The 27,925-nt window shown below is 41.9% G+C and overlaps 1 protein-coding gene across 5 annotated transcripts in view; it reads left to right on the forward strand.

The window, feature by feature from the left end:
* The first annotated feature begins 3,607 nt into the window (after positions 1 to 3,607).
* Positions 3,608 to 27,925, forward strand: part of ROCK1 (Rho associated coiled-coil containing protein kinase 1) — an 82,184-nt gene continuing 57,866 nt past the window's right edge. For all 5 annotated transcript variants that reach the window (XR_007376111.1, XR_007376112.1, XM_048940695.1 and 2 more), the window contains exons 1-2: positions 3,608 to 4,295; positions 4,425 to 4,541. Coding sequence is in view for 3 of the 5 variants with exons in the window: in XM_048940695.1 (XP_048796652.1) it covers positions 4,449 to 4,541 (93 nt within the window). In the remaining 2 variants the exon portion in view is untranslated. The remainder of the gene's footprint in view (positions 4,296 to 4,424; positions 4,542 to 27,925) is intronic.

Consider the following 27,925-nt stretch of genomic DNA (forward strand, 5'->3'; position numbering starts at 1 on the left):
GATATTTACCCACTGGATTGCTATCAAAGATTCGCAGCTCTCCTCCTTTCCAGATAGAGCAAAAGTTGCTTTGGGAAGGCTTAGCTGAGCTGTTTATGCAACTCTGCCCTTGTCTGCTAGCAGCAGACACATCTGTGTTTGCACTGGAGCAGACCATCACATTCCGTTTGCTTCCTGGCTTGCAAAAGTTTCTTCTCAACCTTCTCCCTCCCCAAATCCTGACCAAACCTGTCCACTGCAACACTTCTGAAAGGCGACTTTTTTTTTTCTTCCCTATTTCTTGCTCATTCAAGAGAACAACAAACATGCAGATCTGTTTCTCCTTCATCACTCTCCACACACAAGCTGCATAGTCATGTAACTGAAGCCCTCCATGTCTATTAATGCCAGTGACACATACACATTTACACATGTATATTTTGCTATGTTTGACCATCCGCAGACGTTTGAAAGATACTACTTCCACTGAGTATATCCATGCCAAATTCTCCTTTTTACTGATCATATCCCAATTTGTCTTCATTTGCTAATCATTTTTATTCTCTAGGCAATTTTTGTTTTCTTCTGTTTTTATTCTGTTTTCATTCTTACATTTTTCCTCATCCTGCGAGAACCAAAATGCCTTATTTTTCTTTTACTAAGCAGTATGAATTATATCTGTAATCTTTCTTTGTTTTCTCTCTTCCACTGGTACAATTTCGTAATGTATTCACTACTTAAACCTACAGTCTGTAATTCCTTCAGGAGCTTTGCCAGCATGCAGCCTGCAAGGGAAGCCTCTCGATGTCACTTGGAGCTACCTGTAGCTACCAGCATCCATCCTCAACATGGTCTTTTTCACGTTTTGCAGGTACACTAAGCCCAGTGTCGGTGTGAGTCTTTCATTACCTAAATTCAGTTCAGTTATGCTGATGTACAATTGGTCCTTGCCTGAAATGCTGAGAGCTCCTGCAAAAGGCCTTTCTGGTGCACAGATGAGTTTTAGCCACGGCAAAACATTTTGCCTAAGGAGGGTGTTTATTGGCGACAGCTTTCACCTGAGAGCTTTAAGAAATACTGGCCTGTGCTGCTAAGTGCCCCGAAGGCTTGAGTTGTGGTGAACCTGACTCAGTACCATATGGCAAACAAGGAAAAAGGGTGGTGGACCAAAGTCTGGCTTCATGTAACACGACTTAACTGTTCTAGGTTTCATGTTGACTAAGGAGGAAGCTGAATGCAAAGGGCAGATCCCACATTAGGGACTTGGCTGAATATGGTGAACAAGATTTAGAATCATTTTTACCTTGTGTAACTCCTGTAAGTCAAGAGTTACATCAGAAGTTAATGAGTCTTCTATTCTCTCTTTCTGTGAGCATTCTTAAAGGTACACACTTGGTGACTTAAGAAATTGAGACAGCCTTTGGTTTTACAAGGCACTTAGTTTAGTCTTTCTCAGCTTCTTCGTGTGAGGATGGGGAGAACAGTGCCTGCCCAGAGAGGGCCCAGCTAATACTTAGCTATTGAAACCTGTTGTGATTTACACAGTCTTATCACATCCTCCAGTATTAGAGACTTCATGCTTTTCAAGAGAGAGAAAAAAAAAAAGATTTTTTCAGGCTTGCAGTCTTCATCAGTTCAGTGTTACTGGGTCATACGTGTGTTGAGTAATTTCCTTTCACTCAGCAAAAGATAGCTACATTCAGAAATACAGGATACAGCAAATGCAGGAAGAAGAAATTGTCCAGTATAGTTTGTGTGTTATCAGGAAGCAAAAACAAAGAAAGATGTGTTCACTGCATTATAGCTGCTAAACTAGGATGGAACTTCATATGGTTTCTAAGGGGGCACTGCTAGAAATACATAAGTTCCTTATCACACAGATACATGCTGAGTGCAGCTCGTGAAAATATGTTTGAAGAGCCAAGCATGTGAATGAGTGTCCACTGGATTAGAATCTATTACATTACATGGGATGCCCCATCCCTGGAGGCATTCAAGGCCAGGCTGGATGTGGCTCTGGGCAGCCTGGTCTGGTGGCTGGCGACCCTGCATAAAGCAGGGGGTTGAAACTGGATGATCATTGTGGTCCTTTCCAACCCAGGCCATTCTATGATTCTATGATGATTCTATGATTACACTCATGAGTTAAAATGTGAGCGTTTTATCACAGCAGACACGTTTAAGCCATAACTGTTTTTAAAATTAGCACTTGTTTTCTCTTTTGCTCCCCTTGATGTTTTCAAAGCAGGGCTCACAGTTTTCTAGACAGCTCATTGAAGCTCTTCCCACACAAGTTCTGTGGCATTTTGAGACAGACATACATTTTTAGTCTACCATACTCATGAGAAAAGCTCAATCTGATGGAGGTGTTAAAAATATACTCTGTTTGCATGCAGCTGAGCACACACACGGCAGCTTCCCTCATGAGGAACACTGGAGGAGGTACACAATAGCTATACTGCTATTGTGGGAAAATCATTCACAGTGTGTGAATTCAGGCCTTTCCAGTGCCCAGCTCTCCTATCTGAGAAGATGTCAAGCCAAGGGGATGGTGCACTGGGCAAGTGACTGCTTGCCTTGACTACTGCATTCATTTTCAGGCCTACAAGAAAGACATCAACGGCACTGGAGCATGTGCAGAGAAGGGCAGTGAAGCTGTGGAGAGTCAGGAGCACAGGTATTACAGGGAGTGGCTGAGGGAGCTGGGATCATTCAGTTTGGAGAAGAGAAGGCTCAAGGGAAGGCTTATCGCTCTCTACAACTCTGTGAATAGAGGTTGTGGCGAGGTGGGGGTCAGCATCTTCTCCCACATAAGTTGTGATAGGATGAGAAGGAATGGCCTCAAGTTGTGCCAGGGGAGGTTCAGGATGGATATTAGAAATGTCTTCTCAGAAAGAGCGGTGATGCAGCAGCACAGGCTGCCCAGGGGCGTGTTGCAGTCACCATCCCTGGAAGCGTACAAGAACCATGTGGATGTGGCACTGAAATGAATTTGTGGGTGCTATTGGTGGTAGGTGGATAGTTGAACAAGATGATCTTAGAGGTCTTTTCCAATCTTAACGATTCTAACTGCTGACATGCAATGAAGAGTTGGGCCTGCACTCTGCTGGGTGCCTAAACGCACCATGGCAAGTTCTGCATCATTCCGTGGGTATTTTTACCCTGTTTAATATCAAGGCTGCAAGGAGCACTTCTTTCTTTAAGCAAGCAGTGAATATCCATGGTGGAACAGCTGACACGCCCATGTGCTTGGCTATGGACTCCTTGTTTCTCAGCCACAGCTGTGGAAGCAACACGTAGTGCTAGCGATTGAAGCACCTTCACTGCCCCAGCCCCGTGGGGAACGTCCCCGTGGGCAGAAGCACGGCGCAGGGCCACCTGCACGACGCGTCGCTGACGGAGCCCCGCCCGTAACCGCCGTTCCGCACGCGCCCTCCCCGCCCTCCGCGCGCCGCCGCCCCAAGCCCCGCCCATCTCCTTCCCTAGCCCCGCGGGCACGGCGCGCGCGCGCCCCCACCGACCGTTGGGCGGCGGACAAGGAACACCGCCCCCGCCTCTCGCGCGCATACCTTCCGCCTCCTTCCTCCCGCGCGTGCGCGCTTGCGCATCCGTGGCGGGCGCCCCCCCCTCCCTCCCGTTCAAACAGGAAAGGCGGACATGTTGGTGCCGTTCGCGGCTTCCCTCGCAGCCGGACCTCGCGCTCTGCCCTCCCTTTGAGCCACCTTCTTCCTTCCTGCCTCTCACGCCGCTCGGTCCCGGGGCGGCCCGGGCTGCGGCAGGTTGAGGAGCGGCGGCGAGCGGCGAAGAAGAGGAAGGAAGATGCCGTTATCGCCTCTCCGCCGCTGAAGCGCTCCCGCGGGGCGCTGCTGGCACGGCCCGGGAGAGGGGCGGCGTGCCCCGCGCTACCTGCGCCCATGGACGGAGCGAGCCCGAGGCACTGAGGCGCGGCGCCGGGAGGGCTGTCCTGCCTTGCGGGTCGTTTTGCTTCGCGCTGCGCCTCTCTGATCCCCCTTTCCTCATCTCGTCGTCGCTCCTACGCGCTTCCCGGACCCGGCCGCTGCTGCGGGGCGAGAAGGAGGAACCGCTACGCTGCTGCCAGCGCGGCTGCCCGGCCGCGGGAATGAGGCCGCTGCGGCGCGGGGGCCCGCGCGAAGGCGGGAGGGCGCGGAGAGCCGCGGCGGGGCTGTGAGCGGCGGGAGCGCCCGCGGCACTTTGCTCCCTCGGTGCGGCGCGGGGACTCGCCCGGAGACCGCCGTGATTGAAGGGACTGCGCAGGAAGCGCTTCGCAGCCCCGCGTAGGCTCTGCGGTTTCTCTTGTGCGTGCTTGTTCCTGTTCTTGTTGCTTTGGGTTTTTTGTTTTTTTCCGTTTTTAATTTTTTTTATATGTTATCCTTTTTCGTTTTTTTTTTTTTTTTTTTTTTTTTTAACATTTGATCTGGAATAAGGGAAGCTTTTTAATCTTCGGAAACATGTCGACGGGAGAAAGTTTTGAGTCTCGGTTTGAAAAAATCGACGGGACTTTAAAGGATCCCAAATCTGAAGTGAACGTGGACTGTTTGCTGGTAAGTGAGGGGTGACAATGGGCCCTGGGGCCTTCTCCCTTTTTCCCTTCCAGGTGGCATCGCATCGTGCCTGCCTGATTCATGGTCCTGTGCCCACCCTGAGTGGAGGCAGACAGCTTTGGTGTGATCTGCTGATCGCTGAGCGAGGTGCTGTGAGGTGCTGGCACAGCTGCCCATGTAAGCTGTGGTGCCCCATCCCTGAAGGTGCTCGAGGCCAGGTTGGATGGGGCCGTGGGCAGCTGAGCTGCTGGGTGGCAGCCCTGCCCATGGCACTGCTTAGTACTTTACTACAGCGTGACTTCTCCCTCTTGACGTTTTGCTGAGAAAAATGCTGTGAATAACATAGCTGAAGGATTAAGGTGTCCTTGCAGGTGGGGCAGTACTCACAGCAGAGGGGCTTAGTTCATGCTGAACTACTTGCTGTGCTAGGTATGAGGTTCACAGCTGCCTGCTACTTGTTTTCCTGTTTCCCACAGCTGATGGCTCTGGTGCTTTCAGTGTCGTAAGTGCATCATGAGCAAGCAAGCGTAACACATTCTGACATAAACTTAATGCTGTTTGACAGTTGCTTGCACAAAAGTGGATGATGCTTCAGTTCTGGCTATAAAAAGTATCAAAACATGTGCCAAATCCAGCCAGTTTGGGATGTGGATGGATTCTTGGATATGCCTAAAGATATCCTCAAGTAGCGTGGGTTTCCCTTTTGTGCCAAGCTAGTGAGTTTCTCTGTAGGAAGTGATAAAAGTTCGGAAGTGTGTAGGTGGGTCCCCATCTCCCCCTTCTCCTATCTCAAAGAGAACGACTCAATGGGATTTGTTCCTAGCGTGAACTCTGACATTTGGGGGAGGGGATTGGAGGAGGGGATAGTTCTCAGTAGCCATTCTTCATCCTCTGTAGCATGGGTTTTAGCATGTAGCTTGCTTGAGCATAAAGCAGTGGAGAGATGAAAATCTCGTGAAAGACTGTGCACAGGTTCATGGCAACATGCTCTCTGTTCAGCTGGTTGGTGATGCTGAGGTGCTGACAGGTCAGACCTACCTCCCTGGACCAAAGCAGGACCTTGTAGATGCTGTTGCCACAAAGGAAAACAGCACTGCATCTTCCAGGCAGCTTAGTGCTTTGGTTCTAGTTCACATATCTTTAATCTCTGAACCACAGCTGATGAGAACAGAGATGATGCTTAGGATATTGCTTACTCCATTGTGATGACTTAAGCCAGCACTGTCAAATCCTATGTTTTTACACCCGGCATCTACTGATAGAAGTCAAGGGTAACACAACTGTGTCTGGAGTTGGACAGTAACTGTGGCTCAGTCTGCTAGCGTTTGTGTTGGTCCTGCTATGGAGGTTTTCCCACAGTAGCACTAAAGAGGCTGCAGAAAGCAAACGTGCAGTTGATATAGTTTTTAACTGTATTCCTTGATCTCAGCAGTTTAAGGATTTAGTTCCTTTTTAGTTACATCAGTCACTATTTGGAGCTGAGCTGTAGTCAAGTTGGGAATGAACTTGTTGGGATGTTTCCTGTCATGCTTCTGTTAGGTTTTGAACTCGTTTGCCTCTCTGGTCTTAAGAATGACCTTTAAAGTTAGGTTTTTTTAATCAGTTTTCTGAAGTTTTTGGCATATATTTGAGTATTCTTTTAAAAGCAGCTTCATATGTTATAATCATCAGTATTACTATTGTTAGCCCTCATTACGGATAATGCTGTCTTACAGTAATGCTGATTTTAAAAAGTGCTTCTGAAGAAATCATCTGGTGGATTAACTTTGTGTTTGGTTACTGTATCGCTCTTTTTTAAAATCTTTCCTCAGTTCTACGGCTTTTTTTTCTGCAGAATTGAAGTGTGTAGCCCTTTCTTAAATAGTCAAAGTACTTTACACCTCTTCTTACACCTCTTCTACACCTCTTCAGTGCGAATCGCACTGCAAGCATTGTTCTTAGCTCTAGGCTTATATTTAAATTCATAATCTATATGGTTATTTTTTAAAGGAAGAAAAGCTTAGGTGTATTTGGCCTGCACCTGAGGTACTTCTGTGAGATGAGCCCATTTCCTTAGGCTAGACAAACTTGTACCAGCTCTCTAGACCTGGTATGTAAATAAAAATATTGTTTTTTATGATCAGGCTTGACACAAAAGAAGTTCATCCATTTTTATGATAATTGTTATATCTTAAAAACCTTTACTTCTTTTGAAAAAAGATGTAAATTGGTGTCATGTAGTGTCTTCACATTTTCTCATCAATGGTGTTAGCTAACTCTTGGTCATTTTTTGCATCTGTATGCTTTAAATTCAGCTTCCAGTATTCGAGATATGTGGGCTTAAAAATGCTGGAGTTTCTTTAGTTTGAAGGAACTTATGTTGCCCTTCTTAGTCCTTGATCAGCCTGTAGTTCTTGTACAGATATGGAGTAACCTGAACAGCAGTTTTGTGATCTTTTTTTGTGAGTCTATGTGAATGTCCCAAGGTAGTTTCTGTGTGCTGAAAGTATCCTAAATTTATATGTGTACTAGTGAGAGAACAATAATGTGGCTGGAGGAAGAGGTGGAGGAAGGCCTGATACAAAGGAAGGTGTGTTATGGGTTCAGGAAGGTGTGGGAGAAGAGTTGTGACAACAGAGCTGGCAGAAAAGGCAGACTGGGGACTATGGAACTTCAATTTACATAACACAGGAAGGAAATTCAGAAAGCTGAGGAATAGGAAGGAGAAGAGAATAAGAGAAAATGGAGAAAAATAAGCAATTGCAATAAAAGCAGAGTTTTAAAAAACAAAAACAAAACAAACTGGCTCCAAGTTGCAACTGTCCATAACTAAATTTGCATCTTCCCACGTACTTGATTTAGTACTGGGCTGGGAAAGCACAGGCAGGGTCTTTTTCAGTGAACCATGAGGAGGTCAGAACCTGCATTCTTTGTCAAGTATGTGCTACAGCATCGTGTAGGGCTTTTCTCCAAATCAGGCCCTAGGATTTTTAGTCTTGAGAAGATCTAGTAAGATTGTGAAGTAGTCACACAAGGGCGTGTGATAACCAGTACTGCGAGCACCACAGCTGTGATAAATAGAGCTAAGGGCATTGTAAGTAACTATTTTTTATCTTGAGCTCTTTTTTCCATTAATGTTATTAAGCAGTAAAATGTAGTATTTGCTGAGCATGGTTTTCCAACAACTTTGGAATAAAACCAGGTTTCTTTCATCTCTGTGTTCCCAATTAAATCCTTGGAGTTCACGTGCTTCCAGTTTTTGGAGAGCAGGGAGGGAGAGCTGTAATATGTTTATGGATAGAAGGCTTGTTGACCTGAGGCTGCCTGTGCTTGTGATTGATTTAAAAAGTAAGTGTTCATGAAAATGCTCTTTGGGGCTGTCTTCGCTCTGATGATAACTTTCAAAGAGTCTTTCTACGTTTTATGTGAATGCTGGAGTATTGAATATTCAGTCACCTACTTGAGTAGGTGATGAAGACTTTTGATGATCTCAGTCTTAAAAACATCGAATCTATCAGCTGTTTTCAGCAGGTTGGATTCGGATTAACTGGTAACGGTGAAAAACTGTATGACAGAGTTGGTTTATTTAGTCTTAAGAGCTTTCCATTTTTGTTATACCCAAAATACACAAGTGTGGACCTTTTCCTGTGTCTAACTAACACTTGGCCAGGTGAAGTCATATTCATCTGCACTATGTAGGGATTTGGAGTTTTAAATCTCTGTTGTCACTGGACCTTCCTTTTCTCCATTGCTTAAAGATTGTTAGAAAGCCCTTCTGGAGATGTTGTATAGAGATTTGTTAGAAAAAAAAACATGAAAAAAAGAATGCAAGTCAATGTACCTTTACTTCAGGAGGTCTTAGCTCTTAAAAAAAACCTCTTGAAAATTACTTCTGAAACCATGCTTTTAGAATCTGAGTGGTAAAATGCTGAGAAGCTTTCTCTGTTGCTGACAAAGCTCCTGCACAGAAGAAGCAGGATTTAGACATTTTCAGATCATCAACTCCAGGATGCTGTAAGTAGTCTGCAGGTAGTTCAGGGTAAGGTGAAATGTCAGCGCTGACAAAACCTCCTAGGCTGTGTCTCTACAGCTGTTTTGATCTGGTGGATGTATTGTTCAGTAGGATCTAAAGTGAGACTCCTGGCTGACATAGAATTCTGAGTCTACAAGATGTCCAAGCTTTCTGACTATAACTATGATTGTGGGTTAATACTGCCTTCTTACCTCTATGAATTATGAACACAGGTTGATATGAAATCAATGATTAATATATTTTACCTTGTTAAGGTAGAGTGCAGCTGTAAAGTTGGCTTTGGAAAAACAGTAACTTGGTGGATTTGCATTTCAGGTTGCACTTCAGGAGTTATCTTACTGTTATGCAAACCTCCAGAGAGTAACAGTAAAAGCAGCGGGACTGTCAAAATGTTAGCGTTTTGTTCACAGCGTATGGTACCTTTTACACAAGGATCATTAACTTAGCCAGCTTCTCTGTTTGTAAAACTATAAAGACTGTGGACATGTAGTTTTTTTCCTATTAAAATTTTTAATCAAGAATGATAATGGAAGGGTGATGTTAAGATGTGTTTCAGCAAGAGGAATAGGAAAGAAAAGCCACCCGTAAACTTTTAATAGAGTGTAAATGCTCTTCTGGAGTAACAACTTCTGTAAATAAAATTCTTTCCCTGGCAGCTGTGGAGTATTTTCATTTCTTGGAGGTGGTGGGAAAGAGGATGGGAGCTCATGGAATTTGTTCATTGGACGAACTGAAAATCAACCAGCAGGTCTGGAAGTCTTTGACTTCTTTGGGGAAGATGATAGGCTTGGGAGCCCCTCACTGAGAATGTAATAAATCTTTAGAAGCTCTACAACCAGGTGATACTGGTAGTCTCATAGTGGCTGTTACCACATTCCCTAGGATGTACTTCAGCACTATCTGAAAACAAAGTGGCTGCTTTTAGGTCTCTCACTAAGGAATACTGAGATACTGCACTACTCAGTGCAGGATGCTTCTCCTGAATTTGAGGGGTTCCAAAACATGTATTTAAAGAACTGTTTCTTCTGAACTTGAACTTGAATTTATCAAAACTCCTTTGTCATCAAGAAATTGCAGTTGTCATTGGAGATAGTAGAAAGCCAAACTTCCTTTTTTGAGAATAAAACCAGACTGTGGCTGAAAACTATTCTGCCTCTACCTTTATTTGTTCAGCCATTCAAGTGGAAATAAAGCCAGAAGGCTGATGAGACAATATTGGTACAACTGTAAGCACTCTCCAGACAACGCCCAGTTATAGCTGGGCTATATAACAAGTATAAATAGTACTATCTTCCTTAGCAGTCTGCTGAAACATACACCCTGATAAACAGGGGTTGAACAAGAGCTGAAATGTGATCTTTGTGAAAAGGAGAAGTAGTGTGGCGATGTTGGTGTCTTGCTGTGCTGAGACAGTTTGTTCTCCTATAGTGTGTCTTTAGTCAGACTGTTTTCTTGTTTTTTTGTTTTTTTTTTTTGTGAGGTTTTTGGTGTGGATGGATACCCAAACAGCCTCAACTGTGTTGTGGCATCACGTTGATGTCTCTCTTTAGTTGAGAGTGTGCAGAGATGATCTGGACTAGCAGCAGTTGCTCAGTCCAGTTTGCCTCCCATGTTGCTGAGGGAGAATTGCTGCAGGATCAGTACCACGTTCTCATTAAAGCACAGGTCAAAGTCTATTCTGATACTCAAAATCTTGTAACTCATTGTTTTTAGCTTACTGAAAGTTTGCCACTCCCTGTAAATATTTATACAATGCAATGTTATGGGGACACTACTTCGAATCTCTTTGTTACAGGCTCTAACTCAAATCCAGCTGTTGATTTCTGTGTTTCAGCTTTCCCTCTTAGATTTTTTAGCCTGGAGAAATGGGAAGACCTATATGAAAGAGACAAACATGAAGTTTTGTTTTTTCATCTATGTGGGCTGAGATAAAATAGAGATGTGATGCCTGGAAACTTCTGTAGGAGACACTGGAGAAGTTAAGTCTTTCTAGGTTGTGTCTGGTCTGCAGAACTTGTAAGTGATCTGGAAACACAAGTGGAATGGGTGGTGTTCTTCCCCCTGCCCTCCCAGATTAATGAATTGTAAGTTAAGTCCTTGAATTCTAGTGCTTGGACAAATTTTGAGTAATGATGTCTTTCTCTTTTTCCTCCTAAAAGCTGTGTGCTGTTCAGATGGTGCTACATGGTATTCAGATGAGTTGAATGACGAGGTAAAAGTATATTCAGAGGAAAACAAATACTTCCTGATAATGTCTATTGATGTTAGATATCCACGCATACACTGGATTAATAACAAATGGCTATTTTCCTGTGTAGTCACTGACTGCTGTGAAAATACTGTTTCTCCAGAGGTTGGGTTTCTTTAGCAAATAAACAACGGCAAAAGAAAGGCCTAATGGCACAAATCTAAGTTTCTCACATCTACTCTGTGCTATCCAAAGAAGGAAAGGTTAGAAGCTTCTCTTTTCAGCTGGAGGTTTCAAATAGGCGGCATTTCCCTGTTTTAGTGTTAGAGAAAGCTGTGTGTCAGGAGATGGCTAAACAGGATTTGTATGATAGCCACAGTAGCTGTTTCAAATGGGAAGGTGTGAGGGAAGGAAAGATCATCAGGACATTTGTTTCATGGTGGTGAGGGATAGATGCTAGGCTAAAGTTTTAAAGGAAAGGAAGATCTGAAGGTGATTTTCTAAGTTCCTGTTTTATTTAGAAACTTTTAAAGAAACTTAAAAATGAACTAGGCTGTTTTCATTTTCTCAGTTGATTAGTTTGGGATGTGATTTCCAAGTCAGTCTCTTCAGTATTTTAGTGCTGTGTATACAGTTGAAGTATTATTTCGCTGAGGACCAGTTACATGACTTCAGAGAAGGGTTGGGGTTGGAGGTGAGGTCTGGTGCCACCCTCAGTGTCTGCCACCTGCCCACAGCAACAGCCAGGTGGCTTTGGACTCTGTGGGGATGGGGGCACTGACATCTCTGGGCAATCTGCAGTTTGCTGTTTCTCAGCAATATAATTACTCACTGATGCTGTGTGGTGGAGAATGAAATTCACTGAGACAAAGTTGTCATTTATTGGTTTTGATGTGTAGTTTTCTGAGTGCTTTGGCCTTGTTAACATGGTCAGTAAGCCTCTGCAGCCCGAGTCTTTACATTTTAGAAATGATCTGCACAAAGAAACTTCCCGCGTGTAATGAGTTGTAGATTTGGAGTTTTTGTGCACAAGGGCAACTAAGTTACCTGATGGGGAAGTTGCTATTAAGCTGGCTGCAGCTCAGCACCACTCAGCTGCTGCTGCTGGGTGGGATGGGGAAGAGAATTGGAGGCAAGAGCTAGTGGCTTGAGATAAAAACTATTTACTAAGACAGAAGATAAAATGGGAACAGAAAAGCACTATATAGCTGCAGTGCAATCAATTACTTGCCACCTGATGCTGCACAGCCCACTGGGTGAGCAGCAGCTGGCCCGGTCACCCGCCCACACCTTTAGAGTTCTGTGTGGTGTTGCAGGTATGGAATTACACTGGCTTTATTCTGGCACCTGTGCTGGCTCTGCTCCGCCCCTGCTGTTGTGCTGTGAAGGTGGTGGCTCTGCCCTATGAAGTGGCCCAGCCCTGGGTGTGCCTCCATCTCACAGCAACAACCAGACACTGGTGTGCTGTTTGGGCTGAAACCAGGACAGCTGGTAAGCTCATTGAGTTTAATTTGTGATGGTAGATGAGATAGATTAGATGTAGAATTTTCCTGTTGGAGAGGGAAGAAGAAAATTGATGACTTGCTGTGATAGATGGCATCCAACCTTTTGGCTAGCCTGGGTTGCACTGAGTAAAGAGGAAATGTCTTGGGCTGCATATATGAAGGTTGCTCCAAAACTAATCCTAATTATTTGCATGAAAACAGCAACCGGTACAAAGAGCACAATAGCACTGTTTGATAGAACACGTTCTCGGCTACAAAACATTCTTTTTCAATACAGTCATCACCATTAGCTCTAAGTTTATACCAGTGATGAGCAAGAACCTGCATGCCACACTTTTAACAATCTGCACCAGTGTTGGTGACCCACGGTTGCTGCTGCTGAAATGCACTGCCTGCTGCCTCAGTGTGCTCCCGTACATTGGTTGGTCTCCACAGACATTCAGCGAGTGTCAATGAGTGTCAATGGGTGCTGTTTTTATCTGCGTGGAGGAATTCAGTGGCACATCTTTGCTACATATGTACTTCCGTGTCACGCGCCATTCTGTCAGACTGCCCCTCTGCTGCCATCTGTCACATGGCAACAACATGCAACAGGATGTACAGGATATGGGTGGGAAAGTACCTTTACTGCCATACCACTGCCATCATAAATATGATAAAATATAACTTCTGGAGCAGCCCTCATTAAATATACATTATAGTTAATGCATAGAAAATAACAGAGCACCTTTAATTTTTAATGTTTTTTTATTAAAATGTATAAAAACAGAGCAATAAAGCCATAAAACTAGTGGGGTGTGCATCCTTGTTTTTGTGAAACTAGTGCATCACTCTGGTTTAATGGTAGTGGCTGCCATTCCCAGTGAACTCTCAAGGTGCTTGTCAAAGATTTTTGATAAGTTTTTAGTCTTCCTGTATTTCATCTTTAGAAACGGCTGTTAACAAATATTGCCAAAAAGCAGTGATATGAGTGAGGTGTGGTTGTGAAGTGAGGAATATTTCTCTCAGGCAAGAGGGGGCTCATAGAAATCTGGTGGAGAGACATGGTCACATGTTTAACTGTGGTGCTACATATTCCATTTGAAATTTTGTAAGTAATATATTTATGTTGACTACATATGGGGTCATAAACAAAAAAATTGATTTTTTTTTTTTTTTTTTTGACAGTCTTAAAACCTATTCTCAACTGCCTTACTTAAAATGGAAAGCAGGGTGGCATTTTCTTTGCAGTTCACAGGACTGTGTTTAGCCAGTTTATCAAAGCCTATAACCTTACTGGCCATGACTTGAGCTGGCACTGTGCTGCAACCCATGCCTTGGTTTCATTCATCCCAGATGGGGCTCACAATGCACTGAGGTTCAGTTGGTGCTGAGGGCTGGGCTGCTTAGCGGGAAGAGCTGCCACCATGATGGTGTGGGGTTGGAGGTAGCTGCACTGCCGGCTGAGCTGGGCCACACCACCTGTAGGCTGCAGGTTGGATATGGCTGTTGGTAACAAACTTACAAGCTAGTAGTGCCTCTCTGATTGTTTGTGATTCTGGTACTATGGAGTTCTGTGCTTCCAGTGTCTCAGCACATAAATCATACTCTTTCTGGGAAGCAGTGAGGGAGGTTAGGAAAGGCTTCAGTACTGGTGGGGCAGGAGCTTGCCTCTGGGGGATAGGCAGTGAGGAGAGAGGCTGACCAGTGAGGTTATGGATGCCCTGTCCCTGGAGGTGTTCAAGGCCAGGTTGGATGGGGCCCTGGGCAGCCTGGTCTAGTATTAGATATGGAGGTTGGCAGCCCTGCCTGTGGCAGGGGGTTGGAGTTTGATGATCCTTGAGGTCCCTTCCAACCCAAGGCATTCTATGATGTTGTGACTGTTGTGGGCTGTCAGTGCAACAAGTGCTATCTTCTGCAGTGTAGGCGACAGTCCAGCATGCTTATTCTACTCTTAATATTTAGAACACATTTGACTCTATCTTATAAGGGGGGTGGCGGAAGCCTCTCTAGCCAGGGGATGGTAGAGTAGATGGGGGACATTCTTCAGGTAAGAAAGGGCTGGAAAGTAACACAAAGAGTTTGTGCTGGTTACACTTGCGCCATTCCTTTATCATGGACACCACGGTGCACAGAACATGTAAGGCTGGATGTGGAGATGTTGTTGAAAGTAAGGTAATACTAGCACCATGCATATTTATGTTAGATGCTGCTAGTGGTGCTAGAAGTGGAAACCTATGAAAATTCTTCACAAGCGTTTATTTACTATGATTCCTGACTATGCTGATGTTTTGTTATACCAATTCTGAGAAAATGGTGTCAGCTGAGTTGTAGATGCAGAAGTGATCCTTTCAGTGTTGAGATGAGGGGATTTATCCTCACTTTGCAAAAAGTTTTTTCTGCTGCTTCCATCTACCCGTCTGTTACCTTGTTGCTCTCTAATACATCTTCTGTGAGCTGCTGTCTTCTTCCTTTCGCTCTGCTTGCTAATAGCTCCACTACTGATTCATTGGCAGTCAAACGAACAATTGTCAGCAATCTGATGACGTGGTTTGCGCTGACCTGGGGACCACTCACATTCTGAGTAACAGAAGTTCTAGTGTAAAGAGTGTAACTTAGTACTGTATGCTCTATATCCTCTTTTCATAGAGTCAGGTTGGAAAAGACCTCTAAGATCATCTAGTCCAACAGTGAGCTCTTCTCCGCTGTGCCCACTAACCATGTCCTTCAGTGCCACATCCACACGTTTCTTAACACCTCTAGGGATGGTGACTCCACCACCTCCTTGGGCAGTCTGTGCCCCTGCCTCACCACTCTTTCTGAGGAGGAATTTCTCAGAATTTTTTTTTTCTGAGGAAACAAATGTACCTTCCGTGGAGCAGTTTAAGGCCATTCCCTTTTATTCTATCATGTGTTACTTTTTAGGTAATTGTAAAGAGCAACAAAGTCTCCTCTGAACCTCTTTTTCAGAGCACACCATCCTCTAAGCAACTTGTAAACACACAATGCTGAAAATGATGCCAGTTAAATTACAAACTTATTCAGGCCTGAAATTTTTGCTTTGCTAGTATTGGCAACAATCATAACAGCTTTTGGAAACTGGGACTATCATTGCTAATGCTAGTAGGTAGCAGTAGAAATGGTGAAATGCCCATTAAGGGCTGTGGAGTGAAAGCTTAGCTGTTGATTCAAGGTATGTGTGTTTTGTTTTATTGCTCCCGCCCATGAAGTACACTGAATTTGGAACTGGAGATATCATTAAGAAGGCTTCCTCTGAAGAGAGCAGATTAGTTTGCTTCTTGGAAGAGTTTTTGTCTTTGACTAAAAGGCTCTTGTCTATTTTCAGCCTTGTTCATACTCCACAGACTGTTCATACAAATTCTGAACATAGCATCTCCAAACAGTTCAGGGTCATGCTTTTTGCTTATAAAATCTAAATGTCTTAAATGTCTTCAGGTTTTCAAAACAAAGGTTTTTATCTTACTTAATGCAATATATGAGATGTAATCAGAGATTGCAGATTGAGATGTCAGAATAAAGAAAAAAGTGTGGAGTGTTACAGTGCTGGAATTATACTGCTGCAGTTCTGGGACTGTGACTGCAGTTTAATCCTGTGTAAATTTCTGCCTTCTGATGCAGTGCAGTTGAACTGTTACTGTCAGAGAAAACTCTGGATGGCTGTGTTCTTGACTTCACCTTCCTGTTTGGGCATGGCAACCTCTTCCTTAATCACAAGGAAGGGTGTCAGACCTACTAAGTTCACCTTCATATAAATTAAAGTTCTTGCTAAGTTTGTGGGAAATAAGAGAACCAGGAATTCCAGGGAAAAAGAGGGATTTTTTAATATACTCTTCTTCATTCCAGTTTGACAAACATGTAACAGGAATAAATGAAAAGATTAATTCGAACTTTGTATTTGCAAGTTGGGAAGTATTTTTTTTTTTTTCCCCCTAAATTTCTGATTGCAGTTCCCCTGGAAAGGAAAACTTGATTTTTCAGTTTAAGATTTGACCAGAATGGGCAGTTGAAGGTTTCAGATCAGGCTGCCTTGTGATGGACTGGCTAGTTGTATTAAAAGAGATGAACTGTGTCTTGTCTTGCTGCAGTTAAATCACACAAGAAAACTTGCCTGCCAGTTGTGTTGCATTGCTTATATTTTGAGAGAAAGCAACACATCTGAGAGAGGTGTGTGTTAGAAACAAGCTGTTAAAATGGTCAGCCTACTTCTGCAAGGAGAGTTAAATCATTGCATATGATTTAAAAATTCGTCTTGTTAAGTGATGAGTTAGGAAGAGTGGGGGTGGGGAAGTGAAATGTGACTGTCAGTTTCTGAAGGATTCTTTTCAGAAGTCCTCTGATGTCTTCATTACATATTTAACTGTTTTTTCAGAGGAGTTGAAATCAACACATTTTTTTTCATAACCATGTTGAATGACACTCTTCTTTTATAAGTAACTTGTAACTTTGTCTAACTGAACTGTGAGCTTTAGTTCAATCTCCTGTAGGTCTTACTCTCCTTGGAATTGCATCATGATAAATAAATGGCTTTTAGGTTTAATGAAGTACAGTTTTTCCATCCTGGAGCTATAGAAACGAGCTATTTTATTAGCTAACCCTCCTTTCTTCCTCTAGAAAAAAACTGATAATATGTATATGCCAAAAGAGCTTCTGCTTAAGTTGGGCAAGATGCCTGTGTGCTCTGTGTGCTACAGAACACCGCTTCTAGAATTCCAGGATTTCTTAATGCAGAAGGGAGGTGAGTTATCAAGATACAATATTCTTCAACTAGAAATCATATTTTGATAAGAGGAGGGGAAAATAGGGTAGAATTGGATAGGTGACAAAATCATTTAGGCAGAATTGACATTGCTGACAATTCTTAGGCTTTCAAGTTAACATAACTCTTCTACTCTCACAGTGGGTGTATTTGCCAACCATGCATTTCCTCATTCTTACTGGTTTTGAAAAAATAGCTGTGTGTTCATTTGACTTTGAGATTGTGCAAAGTTGGTCATTCCATTTCACTACTTTGAGTAGCAATCAAATGTCAAGCCTAATAAGACAAAAGTTGAAATCAAAGCTGGAGTGCCATGTGATCCTTTTTTTTTTTTTCTTCCTCCTCCTACTTAGTAAATGAAGTATCAACCAACGGAGAGCATCACTGCTGTACCTGACTTTGCTTTTGCCTTTGTGCTTTCACCTTGTGTTCTGCAGCTGGGAATAATCAGTTTTCACTATCAGAGGTGATGGTAAGGGGTTAGAACAATAAGAATACCCTTTGTTTGGAAGGAAGCCTTGTCCGTAAGATACCAATATGAATACAAGGTTTGGACATCAGGCAAAGAAATTAGGAAGATAATTAGAGATAACTTTGGGACAGGAGTCATTTGATTGGCCTTTGGTGACTTAAATCAGGGTTTTCTGGTTTTTTAGGCTTTTACTGAGACACTGTTTTTGTTTCTATGTCCTGCTTCTAAAATAAGGAAGTACTAATTTTTCCCAGCTGTAGGTTTGATGGTGCTGAGGCAAGTACTGCCTGTACTCATAGAAGAAGCAGGGAAATTACACTGGTAGTACCATGGTATACTTGAAAAATAGATATCAGGTTTCAAGCACCGATATCAAAGACAAAAGAAAATCCAGAGACTTTTTAAATCTGAAGAAAGGTGTGAATCTGTTTATAACATACTAATGAAGATGCAGTATTACACTTCACCATTTCAGCAGTTAACTAACCTGAAGCCATTGCTTTCAGATGAAGTATTTTGTTAGAGCTGTTCTCTTCAGTTAGCCAGATAAATTGGTAAAAATAGTAAATTTGAGTGTAGTTTTGACTGCCAGCCATTGCTTTAATAGAGAAAACTAGTATTTTTGTTATACTATGTTATACATGAGCTTAAAATTGCTTTGCATTGTTATTATAGAAATAAATGTTTATGATGCCCAAAGGTTTTCCTTGACAGCATGGAAACTGTCCTGTTCATAACCTGGCTGTCATTGGTTACAAGCTTTGTGTAGATTATGGTAGGGATTCATTGTATTTTTTGGGAAGGGAATTTGGAGACACTAAGCACAAGCCTCAAGAGATATGATGCTTTTTACAGAAAAAGTTCAGTACCACCTGTCTGAGTTGGGTGATGTATATGAAACTGTTAAAATGAAGTTGTATGCATTTTCATCTGCAGTTAAACTGATAAACCATAGCATCCACTGCTCAGTTGATGACGCTCAGTAGAATGATGGGAGGCCATTCCTGTTTGGTATGGTTTCCAGAGGGGTAGGGATCAGTAAAATGTTTTATTCACCTAAGTAGTTGTTGAGGGTTGTAATAAAGATTGTAATTAAGTTCATTCCTTTTCCAAAAGAATACTTAGCATCATATTTTGAGTGCTCAGTGTTTTTCTGCTTTAATGAGGTCATGTGCAGCTAGTGCTTGACTTCTTTACTTCTTAAAGTCTGTCTCACAGGTTTCCACAGAAAGTCTTTCTGTGGAAGGCTTCATTAATTTCTGGAGATGTTTAAATGCAAGTTGACTAAAAAATGTTTGGTATGTTCTTGATTAGCTTTTCTGTATTTATATTAATGGAATGTCATGCATTTTCTTTTAAAATAATAATAATAATAATAATAATAATAATAATAATAATAATAAATCCTGCAAATTCAATTGAATCTTCAGAAGGCTTAGCAGAAATCTTCGTTCCCAACGCTGTGAAATTGGAATTTCCTACTTGAGATGTTGTTAGGAACATTCCCATCGTATTTCTTTCTATATACTGTGACGCCATTCACAAAATAGCAAACTTGATGCAAATAATTCCTTCTGCCAATGTGTAGTTGATTTAATTTTGAAGAGGCATCAAATGCACTGTGATCTCAAGCTTCAGAGAAAACATGCATGCAGTGTTTCACTGTTTGCTCTTCCCTTTCTCTTGATGCTTTGTGACCAAAGCTAGAAAAAAAGTCTTTGAATATCAGGGCAACAGTCTGTTTTCAACAGTGCTAGTTGGTCTGTATGGTTACCGTGTGCACAGTTGTTTGAGGGGACAGCAGAGTGCAGGGTGTGATATGCTAGTCAGCACAATTTTCGTATCATTCATTTCACAATATCAGATCGGGTCAATGGGGAAAAAACCCAAAACATTCAAAACAAACCCTAAACAACTCCCTATCCTCCCCATCCTCGCTCCCTGCTCCAACCAACCAAACTGAACAAGGAAAAAAAAAACACCAAAACTGAAGGAAACAGTTGATAAATCTGGTGGCACAAGCAGATGGAGGAAACTAAATCACAGAATGCTTACACTTCAGATCTAGTTTCTAAATGAACAAAAAGATGAACTGCTGCAACTATGATGATGAAAAACATTTAGGAAATACCTAACTGGCAACTTTAAATTGAAATTCTCTGAATTCACAAATAAAATGCAGTGGAAAGGTTCTGTAGAGTTAACTGTTTGTCACATTCAATATGTTTCAATGAAGATGAAGATTGTCTGGGAGGACATTCCTAAGACTTCATCCAGCAAGTTCAGATTTTGCAGTTGAGTTAAGAACTCTCCCATGCTGGAGAAATTAGCAAACTGGTCAGGAGCAAGTAGTATTTCTTACATACTCAGTAGCTTTATCTCATGATAGCTTTCTTCCAGCTGATAGATGACTTGAGGTGAGAAGTTGCTCAACTTGTATAGGTCTTTCCAAATATAGAGTTACCATAGAGCAAAGTTTTCAGTAAAGTAGGTTGTAATCCTCTTTTTCTAAGTATGGTAGTAATAGAATTAGGATCATAATGTAAGTACACATATCAGTACCAGATTAGTTTCAAGTCAAATTTTTCCCAGCAAATCCTTATTCTTGAAGATGCCAGAGGTTTGTTTTAGAATTTCGTTTTTACAATCAGACGGGTGTTACAGATCTGCAGCTACAATCCTGAGGTTGGTGGCCATCAAGAGTGAGGCCAAGGCAGTTTTGCTTCAACAGCTTCTTGAGTCTCTATTGTAAATCAGTGCCTAACACTGCTACTGCCCTTGTGCTGCATGTAGTTGCTGTAGTATTCGGATGCATGCTTTCTAAAATGTACCTTTTACAGAATCACAGAATCCAGTCCAACCATCCACCTATCACCAATAGTTCTCACTAAACCATGTCCCTCAACACAAAATCCAAACGTTCCTTGAACGCCTCCAGGGTCGATGACTCCACCACCTCCCTGTGCAGCCCATTCCAGTGCCTGACCACTCTTTCAGAAAAATAGTATTTCCTAACGTCCAGCCTGAATCTCCCCTGGCGCAGCTTGAAGCCATTCCCTCTAGTCCTGTCACCAGTTACACGAGAGAAAAGGCCGACCCCCAGCTCACTGGGGTACTGTGAGAGACAGTGTCAAAGGCCTTGCTGAGGTCTAGGTAGACTACATCAACAGCCTTTCCCTCATCTACCAGATGGGTCACTAGATTGTAGAAGGTCGGGTTGGTCAAGCAGGACCTGCCCTTTGTGAACCCATACTGGCTAGGCCTGATCCCCCAGCTGGCCCCACATGCCGCGTGATCTCCCTCTAGACAATCTGCTCCATAACCTTCCCTGACACTGAAGTCAGGCTAACAGGCCTGTAGTTCCCCGGATCCTCCTTACAACCCTTATAGATGGGAGTCACACTGGCAAACATCCAGTCTTCTGGGACTTCACCAATCAACAAAGAGCACTGATAGATAATGGTGAGTGGCTCAGCTCTCACTTCTGCCAGTTCCATCAGCACTCTCGAATGAATCCTGTCCGGCCCCATGGACTTGTGACAGTCCAGGTGGAGTAGTAGGTCTCTGACTATGTCCTCCTGAATTGTGGGGGGTTCTGTCTGCACTCCAGTCGAGACTACTAGGTCAGAGAGCAGAGTACCCTGCAGATAACTGGTGTGACCTTTAAAGACAGACGTAAAGAAGGCATTCAGAACCTCTGCCTTTTCCTTATCCTCAGTGGTCACATTCCCAGCCTCATCCAGTAAAGAATGAAGATTCTCCTGAGTCCTCCTCTTACCGTTGATGTATTTGTAAAAGGGTTTCTTGTTCCTTTTAACCCCAGCGGCCAGGTTGAGTTTAAGCTGGGCTTTTGCCTTTCTGATTTTCTCTCTACATATCTTAACAACTTCTCTGTACTCCTTCTGAGTCGCCCATCTCTTCTTCCACAGGAGGAACATTTATATGTACATTTTATATGTAGTTTATATATACATATTTATTTGTCAGGGAGCAATATTATGATTAGCAACAAAATAGACTCATTGGAAAGTGCATATCAAATTCTGGCTAATACTGGAATGACTGCTGTCAGCGTTGTTGATGTCTTGGGCATTTTGGCTATTAAAAATCGCATCTCTCTAGCACATTCAGATTATTGGATGATGTCTGGAACCAGTGAGTCAGACTATGGGATCTTCACAAGACTGTTTTCAGTTGTTAATGTTAACCTTTATGTAAAGAAACAGCATGTGAGAATTTGAAACTGTTCCACTCAGCTCTTTTTCCAATCTCTTCCTCTTGTCTTCTGGACAATAATGAACTTTTCTTTTGGTTTTCAGAAGTTACCTAATTCATAGATGGGTTTGGTTTGACTCCTGATGTTAATATTCAGGCCTTCTCTTATTTCCTTAACAGCAGTATGTTCAAATGAGTTGCAGTCTGGCGTACTGTAAGTGATACAGTCATTTTTGAACCTGCATTTTTGTTGAAGATTCATTTAAAAACAGTTTCTTATACTGGACTGTTATCTTCTAGGATATGGCCAGATTAGGAGGTTTTTCAGCGAAGCAAGATAAACTTTGGCAATTGAGGTTTGTCCTGTTACAGTTTTGTAGGTTGAGAGAGAGATGAAATCATAAGAAAAAAGGATCACTTCACGTCCTTGTGTACATTATATCCAAATTGGAAGGAGCAAGGGAGAAAGCTCTAAACATTTCAATGCAGTGCGAATGAGAATTGTACATCAGTTTTTTTGGGTATTCTCAAGTGCTGTTTGAGATGTATGTCTGATGTATACAGAACATATATGTGCACGTTTCCAGACCTTTCCTAAAGCTTGAGTGATTATGCTTGTTCTTTTTCTTTTTTTTTTCTTTTTAACTCTTCTAAACCGAATTGCTTGGCTGCATTTCAGAATCTAGTTAACTGTGAATGACAGTTATTTCCATGCAAGTGCATTTTGTTTGAATACCACAGAAGATTTAATGGTTTTCTTAATTTCTACTTAAGTCTATGAATTCTGAGGTTGGGTAATTATATTCAATTATAAAGTGGCCATGACTGACAGCAAGCATCTGCTTCTAAAATGACTGTGTACATGTACCTGTTTTCATATAGCTGTTCAGAAGTTGGCTTTGCAGTCCAGCAGGGACTTCTGCCAAGAGAAGTGGAGGAGGCCTGAGGGAAAGTTAATTCTGAATTCAAGGGGATAGTGCTCAGTAAATGATGTTCTGGTGTAATCACTCACTGGTATTTTCTAGTATTTAGGGAATTGGGATCCTGCTTTGCTTGGTGTCCTATGAAAGCAGATTTTACATGAATCGGAAGGAGCAGATATTACCTGAACTGGCTGGATGTGGCTTTTGCACCGCTGGTTGTAGCCAGTAGATAATGCAGTGCCCCCTTTCGTGTGGATGGTAAGTGAGTAGTATGTTTTTCATAGTGTCTAGGAAAGAAATCATCTAGCAGATTGACACAACTCACACATAGCCTTTCAGTTAGCTTTTGTTTTGTTTGTTTGCTTGCTTACTTAGAAAACGTGCTTTCATCAGTTTTGCTCTCTGCTTAAAGAGAAACTAAATGACAGCTACTCCAAACAGTCTGTGAGATGGAGGAGCAGAAGTAATGTTCGAGTGCCCTGTTTCATGACAGGCTTATATGGTGTGACTAAAGTATGGTCTGTCCTCATCTCCTGTTGAGATTAACATAATCAGCCCAAGCTCAGCCTTGCTCCCTTGTAAGGACAGGCAGGAGAGACTTTGACAAGATTCCATGGTAGTGGCAGTGGTCCAGACATCCCTGGCTCTCTCTTCTCTTGGGCTAAGATTTGTTTTCTAAATCTAAAAGAAAATCATGCCTTTGGAGGATATATATTAGTCTATTGCATCCTCTTGGCAGGGCGAATGCTTTTCCCAAGTTCTGAAGTGTTCTGTATATGTGGGGAGAGTAGTACTAAAGAGGAGTTGATGTTGTACACTGGTCTATGATATCAGTGCATCTGGAGCAACATGTTGGAAGAGCTGTTTTTCATCTGTTTCTTAGAATTTTAGTATTTTATTTCCCTCCAATAGCAGTTCTTAAGCTCAGTGTAAATACCCAACATAGTAACAGCTGGATTCCAGTATTTTACAATGTTTTGCTGTCTGTCTCTTGGTTGAGCAACCACACTGAAATGTCTTTCTGGCTTGAGCAACTGTACTGAAAATTTCAGGGCATGCTGTCTTTCTTGCTATAAGAAGCTAATGACTTTAGTTTTCCCAAGCATAAATCTCAAGGTTTGAAAGGAATGTAGGAAACTTATTTACAAATCCCTAAACAAGCTTGCAAGCCTAATATATATCAGGACGTGATATATCAGGACCCTTTCTAGATTAGAAATAAGTGTTGGGTACAAATGAATTCCTGATACAGCATCTGTTCCTCTAGTTTTCAAAAAGTGAAATTGAAAATCTCAGGTGAAGTGACATATTCTTGCTGTGCTATGTGTAATAAAACCCCTGCTAATTATCACGTGAGAAACTCCAATCTGCAAAAGCCACCCTGAGCTATGGAAGACAGCTTTAGTTCAGGTCTGTAATTACTTGAATGTGCAACCATGTTTTCATGTAGGTTTTAAATTCTTATTGGTTACACCCCTTTTTAATGTGCAGTCCAAAGCACTTAGGGTTTTTGTCATGACTGCTGTGTTGTCAGAATGACAAGCGTTCTGGAGGAAATTGGTCTTAAATAGTGGTGAAGTCGTACTTAGAGCTTGCTAGATTTCTGGCTTTACTGGTGAATGCAGGCGCCTTTACCCTTGAAAGCAGTCGCTGTTTGTGACTTGAAAATACACATAAGCATCCAACGTATTTCAAAGATGCATTACTACTTCACTCCTCATGTTACCGTTTGTTTGTTGAGGGGGATTTTGATAAAGTGGGTGTCTTTGTCACTTCTTTCTTAGCTTCTTAATGGCAGTGGTAAGATCATACTTGTAGGTTCTAAATTTTTAACACTTTGGATGCCAGAATCTAGAAGCAATTTCTTCTCAGAAGTGCTTTGTTCAGTGGTGCAGATGTCCTAAAAATGTGAAAAGCTTGCTGCCTGCTTTGCTGCTGTCAGTAGCAAAATCCTGTCCATTCTGAAGAATCTCAGTGCTTGGTAGTAGAATTATCTTGCCTCTGTCTAAAATAAATCTCATCAAACTTTTATTACCTGAAAACAAAACAAGCCAACTTTAAGATCATTCGTGTAGCTATATTCATCATGGACAAAAAGTGAATATAGAACAGCATTAGTTTTATGTACACGTAAATCTTTCGTTTTTACTGCAGCTGGAGTTTTTCTACTATTGATAGGTGAAAAAAAGCCCATGGACTTTGTGGGTGTTTGCATTATAAAGCTGTGTAGTGATGCACAGATTCTTAAGTAGCGCTCAGTCCTTGTTGAGTTGCATATTTCAAATATCTGTGTGACGTGTGATCGCTTGTGATGGAATGCCTACTGCAGAAATGGAGATAGAGCTCTGACAGGGGTCGTACAACCACAGAAGCTTCCCAAAGCTGATGCTCTCAGGGAGTTGTGCTCGACTTTCCTCCTTTTTGCAGTCCATGTGACAGCAGAGGACACCATATAATTCTACAGATCACGGTTTCAGTTTCCAGAAAGTATTTTTGGCATAATTCTCTCTTTAACTTCATTTTCAGACTTCTGTCATGGCTACTTTTCACCTCTTAATAGGAAAACTGTTTTGACTTATTGTAGAGTTTTAGGAAAGAATTTTTGTAATATGTTGAGCTAAAAGATCTAAGGTTGTTTTGCATATTAAATACCTCTTACACGTTACATTTCTTCTTATGGACATGTTGGTACCCTGCTAGCTCTCATCCTGTCCAGCTGGCTGAAGTTAGCTTCTGCAGGCTGACTGCATGGATACCTGCCTGGAAAAAGCTTGAAGAGGCAAACTGTGGTTGGTTTCCCAAGCAACAGTTGCAGAGGGGGATGTTTCCTTTGCTATAAATGTCACTGTTTCATAGTGGTGTTGTACTGTTGCTTTCCCTTGACTGAAGCTGTTTGTTACCTTTGGACTTCTGAACTGATACTGGCACAGTTTATCCTTCCATATCTCTGGCTTATCAGTTGTGTTTACTGTTTTATTGAAGGATAGTTGTGTACCAGTGTTTCTATCTGCAGTGTTTTAGCCATCCTACTTTTGCTTTCTAATGAGTGTTTCTCAGACTGTTTACTCTGTTATTCTGAATCGGTAGCTGTGTGTATGTTCAAATGGACTGTACAAGCAGAAGCAGTAGATCTGTGTGCTGCCTGTGGATGAGTGTCCTCTGAAGATAACTAAGAGTACTGTAGACATCTCAACTTTTGCTGATGTATTTTGCAGGTGAGATTTAGTTTCCGCCCCCAGGTTACTTTACATTTGAGATGCAGGAACAGGACTTGTGGTATATTTTCAGCAAACAGGCTAACTTGCATAACTCAAAAGGATGTGAGGTCACTTCCCAAGGTATTTCTGTGGCTGCTGTGGTTTCAGGGAGCTCCAGACCTGTGAGGCACTTCTATTGCTTAGTGCTGGAGCTGCTGCACAGCGTTGGATCCATGGTGGTGTGAATGCCAGTCAGACCTTTAACTATAATATGCTTTAAGTGTATTTGTGCTCAGCACATTCAATATAGTTTTATTGGAAAGGGCAGTTTTAAGAAGCTGTGCTTACACATTATTTGATCCTAGTGGGAATTCAAATACAGCTTGGTTAAATCATATAAACCTAGTGTATACCATCTCTTTTTATTTTCTGCACATTGAGATGTCAGGAAACCAGTGTAGCCTTCCAGATAGTTATGCAGCTCTTTTCTTCTGCATGTAAGGTGTCTTCTGGATGGCAGCACATACCATGCACTGTACTGAAGCACTGTAGATTGTAAAAGAGCATACCACAGCATAGCAACTCATGCAAGTGAACTTCTTTAAGGGAAATCAGCTACAGCTATCAAGAGACCTCTCTTGTTACAAAATGAAATAATATAATTTGACTTAACAGCAATTAGTTTTTACTGCTTTCATGCATCTCTTCCATCTGCTTCCAAACGCACGTTGCACTTATTTCTGCATAAATCTGACTGAAATATGTTCTTGGTGATATTTTGGTGTCTGTATATATATTTTCTTCATCTTCCCTGAAAACACTGTTCTCTCGTTTTATAGCTGTTCTTAAAGATATCAGATTAACCGAACTTTATTAAGGTGATATATTGAAGTACTAAAATACCAGTGTATTAAATTTAAGCTTGGATTTAATAAATATTAATCACACTATGATTTCCTACCACAGTGAAATTAGCGCTGTTAGAGGTTTTTGTTGGCAGGGACAACAAAACCTCTGAAATGTGTAGAACCCAAAATATGTCTGAAATGCGAGGACCCCAAAGTACTGCATGCTTTTGAAAGAGCAGTACAGCTTGTGTCTGCCTGTCTGTCGTCCTCTGCTGAAGATTTTCTTCTGTATGAGTATGGGTGCTAAAAAGACTGTTACCAATTAAGTACTTACATTTGCATATAACTATACAAAGTTGAGTTACAGGTAAAACTTGAAACTATTTATGGAAAAAACCTTTAAAATCCTGTGATGGAGGCAATAACTGTTATTGCTTTCAGTACCCTTGACTTGAGGTTTCAGGATCTTACTACTGAGATTTTAAATCTTTACTGAGTTAAACTCCTTACTTATTGGGAAAAAATTTCTTTGTGAAAGACTTAAATTTATGAAAGCTCAGTGAATGCTGCAAGATACAAAGAAGTAATGAGCTCTGTAGTGTTGTAGATGCCAGCAACAAGAAGGTGCCATGAATCAAGTGCCTTGTACTCAAGCTCATGTCAGTTTGTGTACTTTGCCTAGTCTAACAGTGTAATGAAAATTCTTAAGTGAAGTGTCTTAACTCTGTGTACATTCACTTGTCTACTTTGAAGATGAAGTACTAAATTGCAGTTCCGTGTTCTCTGGGCAGCAATGTAAACAAATAAGATTAATTTAAAACTGTATAGTCTTTTACATACTTAATTAGAGGTGGGTAAATGCAGTCCTATTGGCCTGAAAGTTGGCTTTCGAAGAATATTGCCTGAAACTAGTAGGTTATGAAGGTCTGTGTGAAAAATACATTTAAAAAAAAAATAAAAATGGAGAGGAAATAATGCTGGGCATGAGAAGAATGGAAAGCTTTGTGTCTTTCCTTATCAGCACAGTTGGCAGCAGGATGTTTCACAAAACAGTAGGGGAGCTCAAAGATGGCTCCAAGGCTTTCTAAAGGGCTGAAGAAACATCAAGTATGCAGAGCTAAGCCTTGTAACAGGGTCTGCCTGCTAATCATGGGGTGTTAAGGATGTTTGGAGAGGATAACTCACTCCTAATGCTTTTTTCATGCAAAGCAAAAGCATAACTGAAGCCATGAAAAAAATTGGAAATTTCTGTATTACAGATAGAATGG

Source organism: Lagopus muta, chromosome 3 (assembly GCF_023343835.1).
Source record: "Lagopus muta isolate bLagMut1 chromosome 3, bLagMut1 primary, whole genome shotgun sequence".
Classification (NCBI taxonomy): Eukaryota; Metazoa; Chordata; class Aves; order Galliformes; family Phasianidae; genus Lagopus; species Lagopus muta.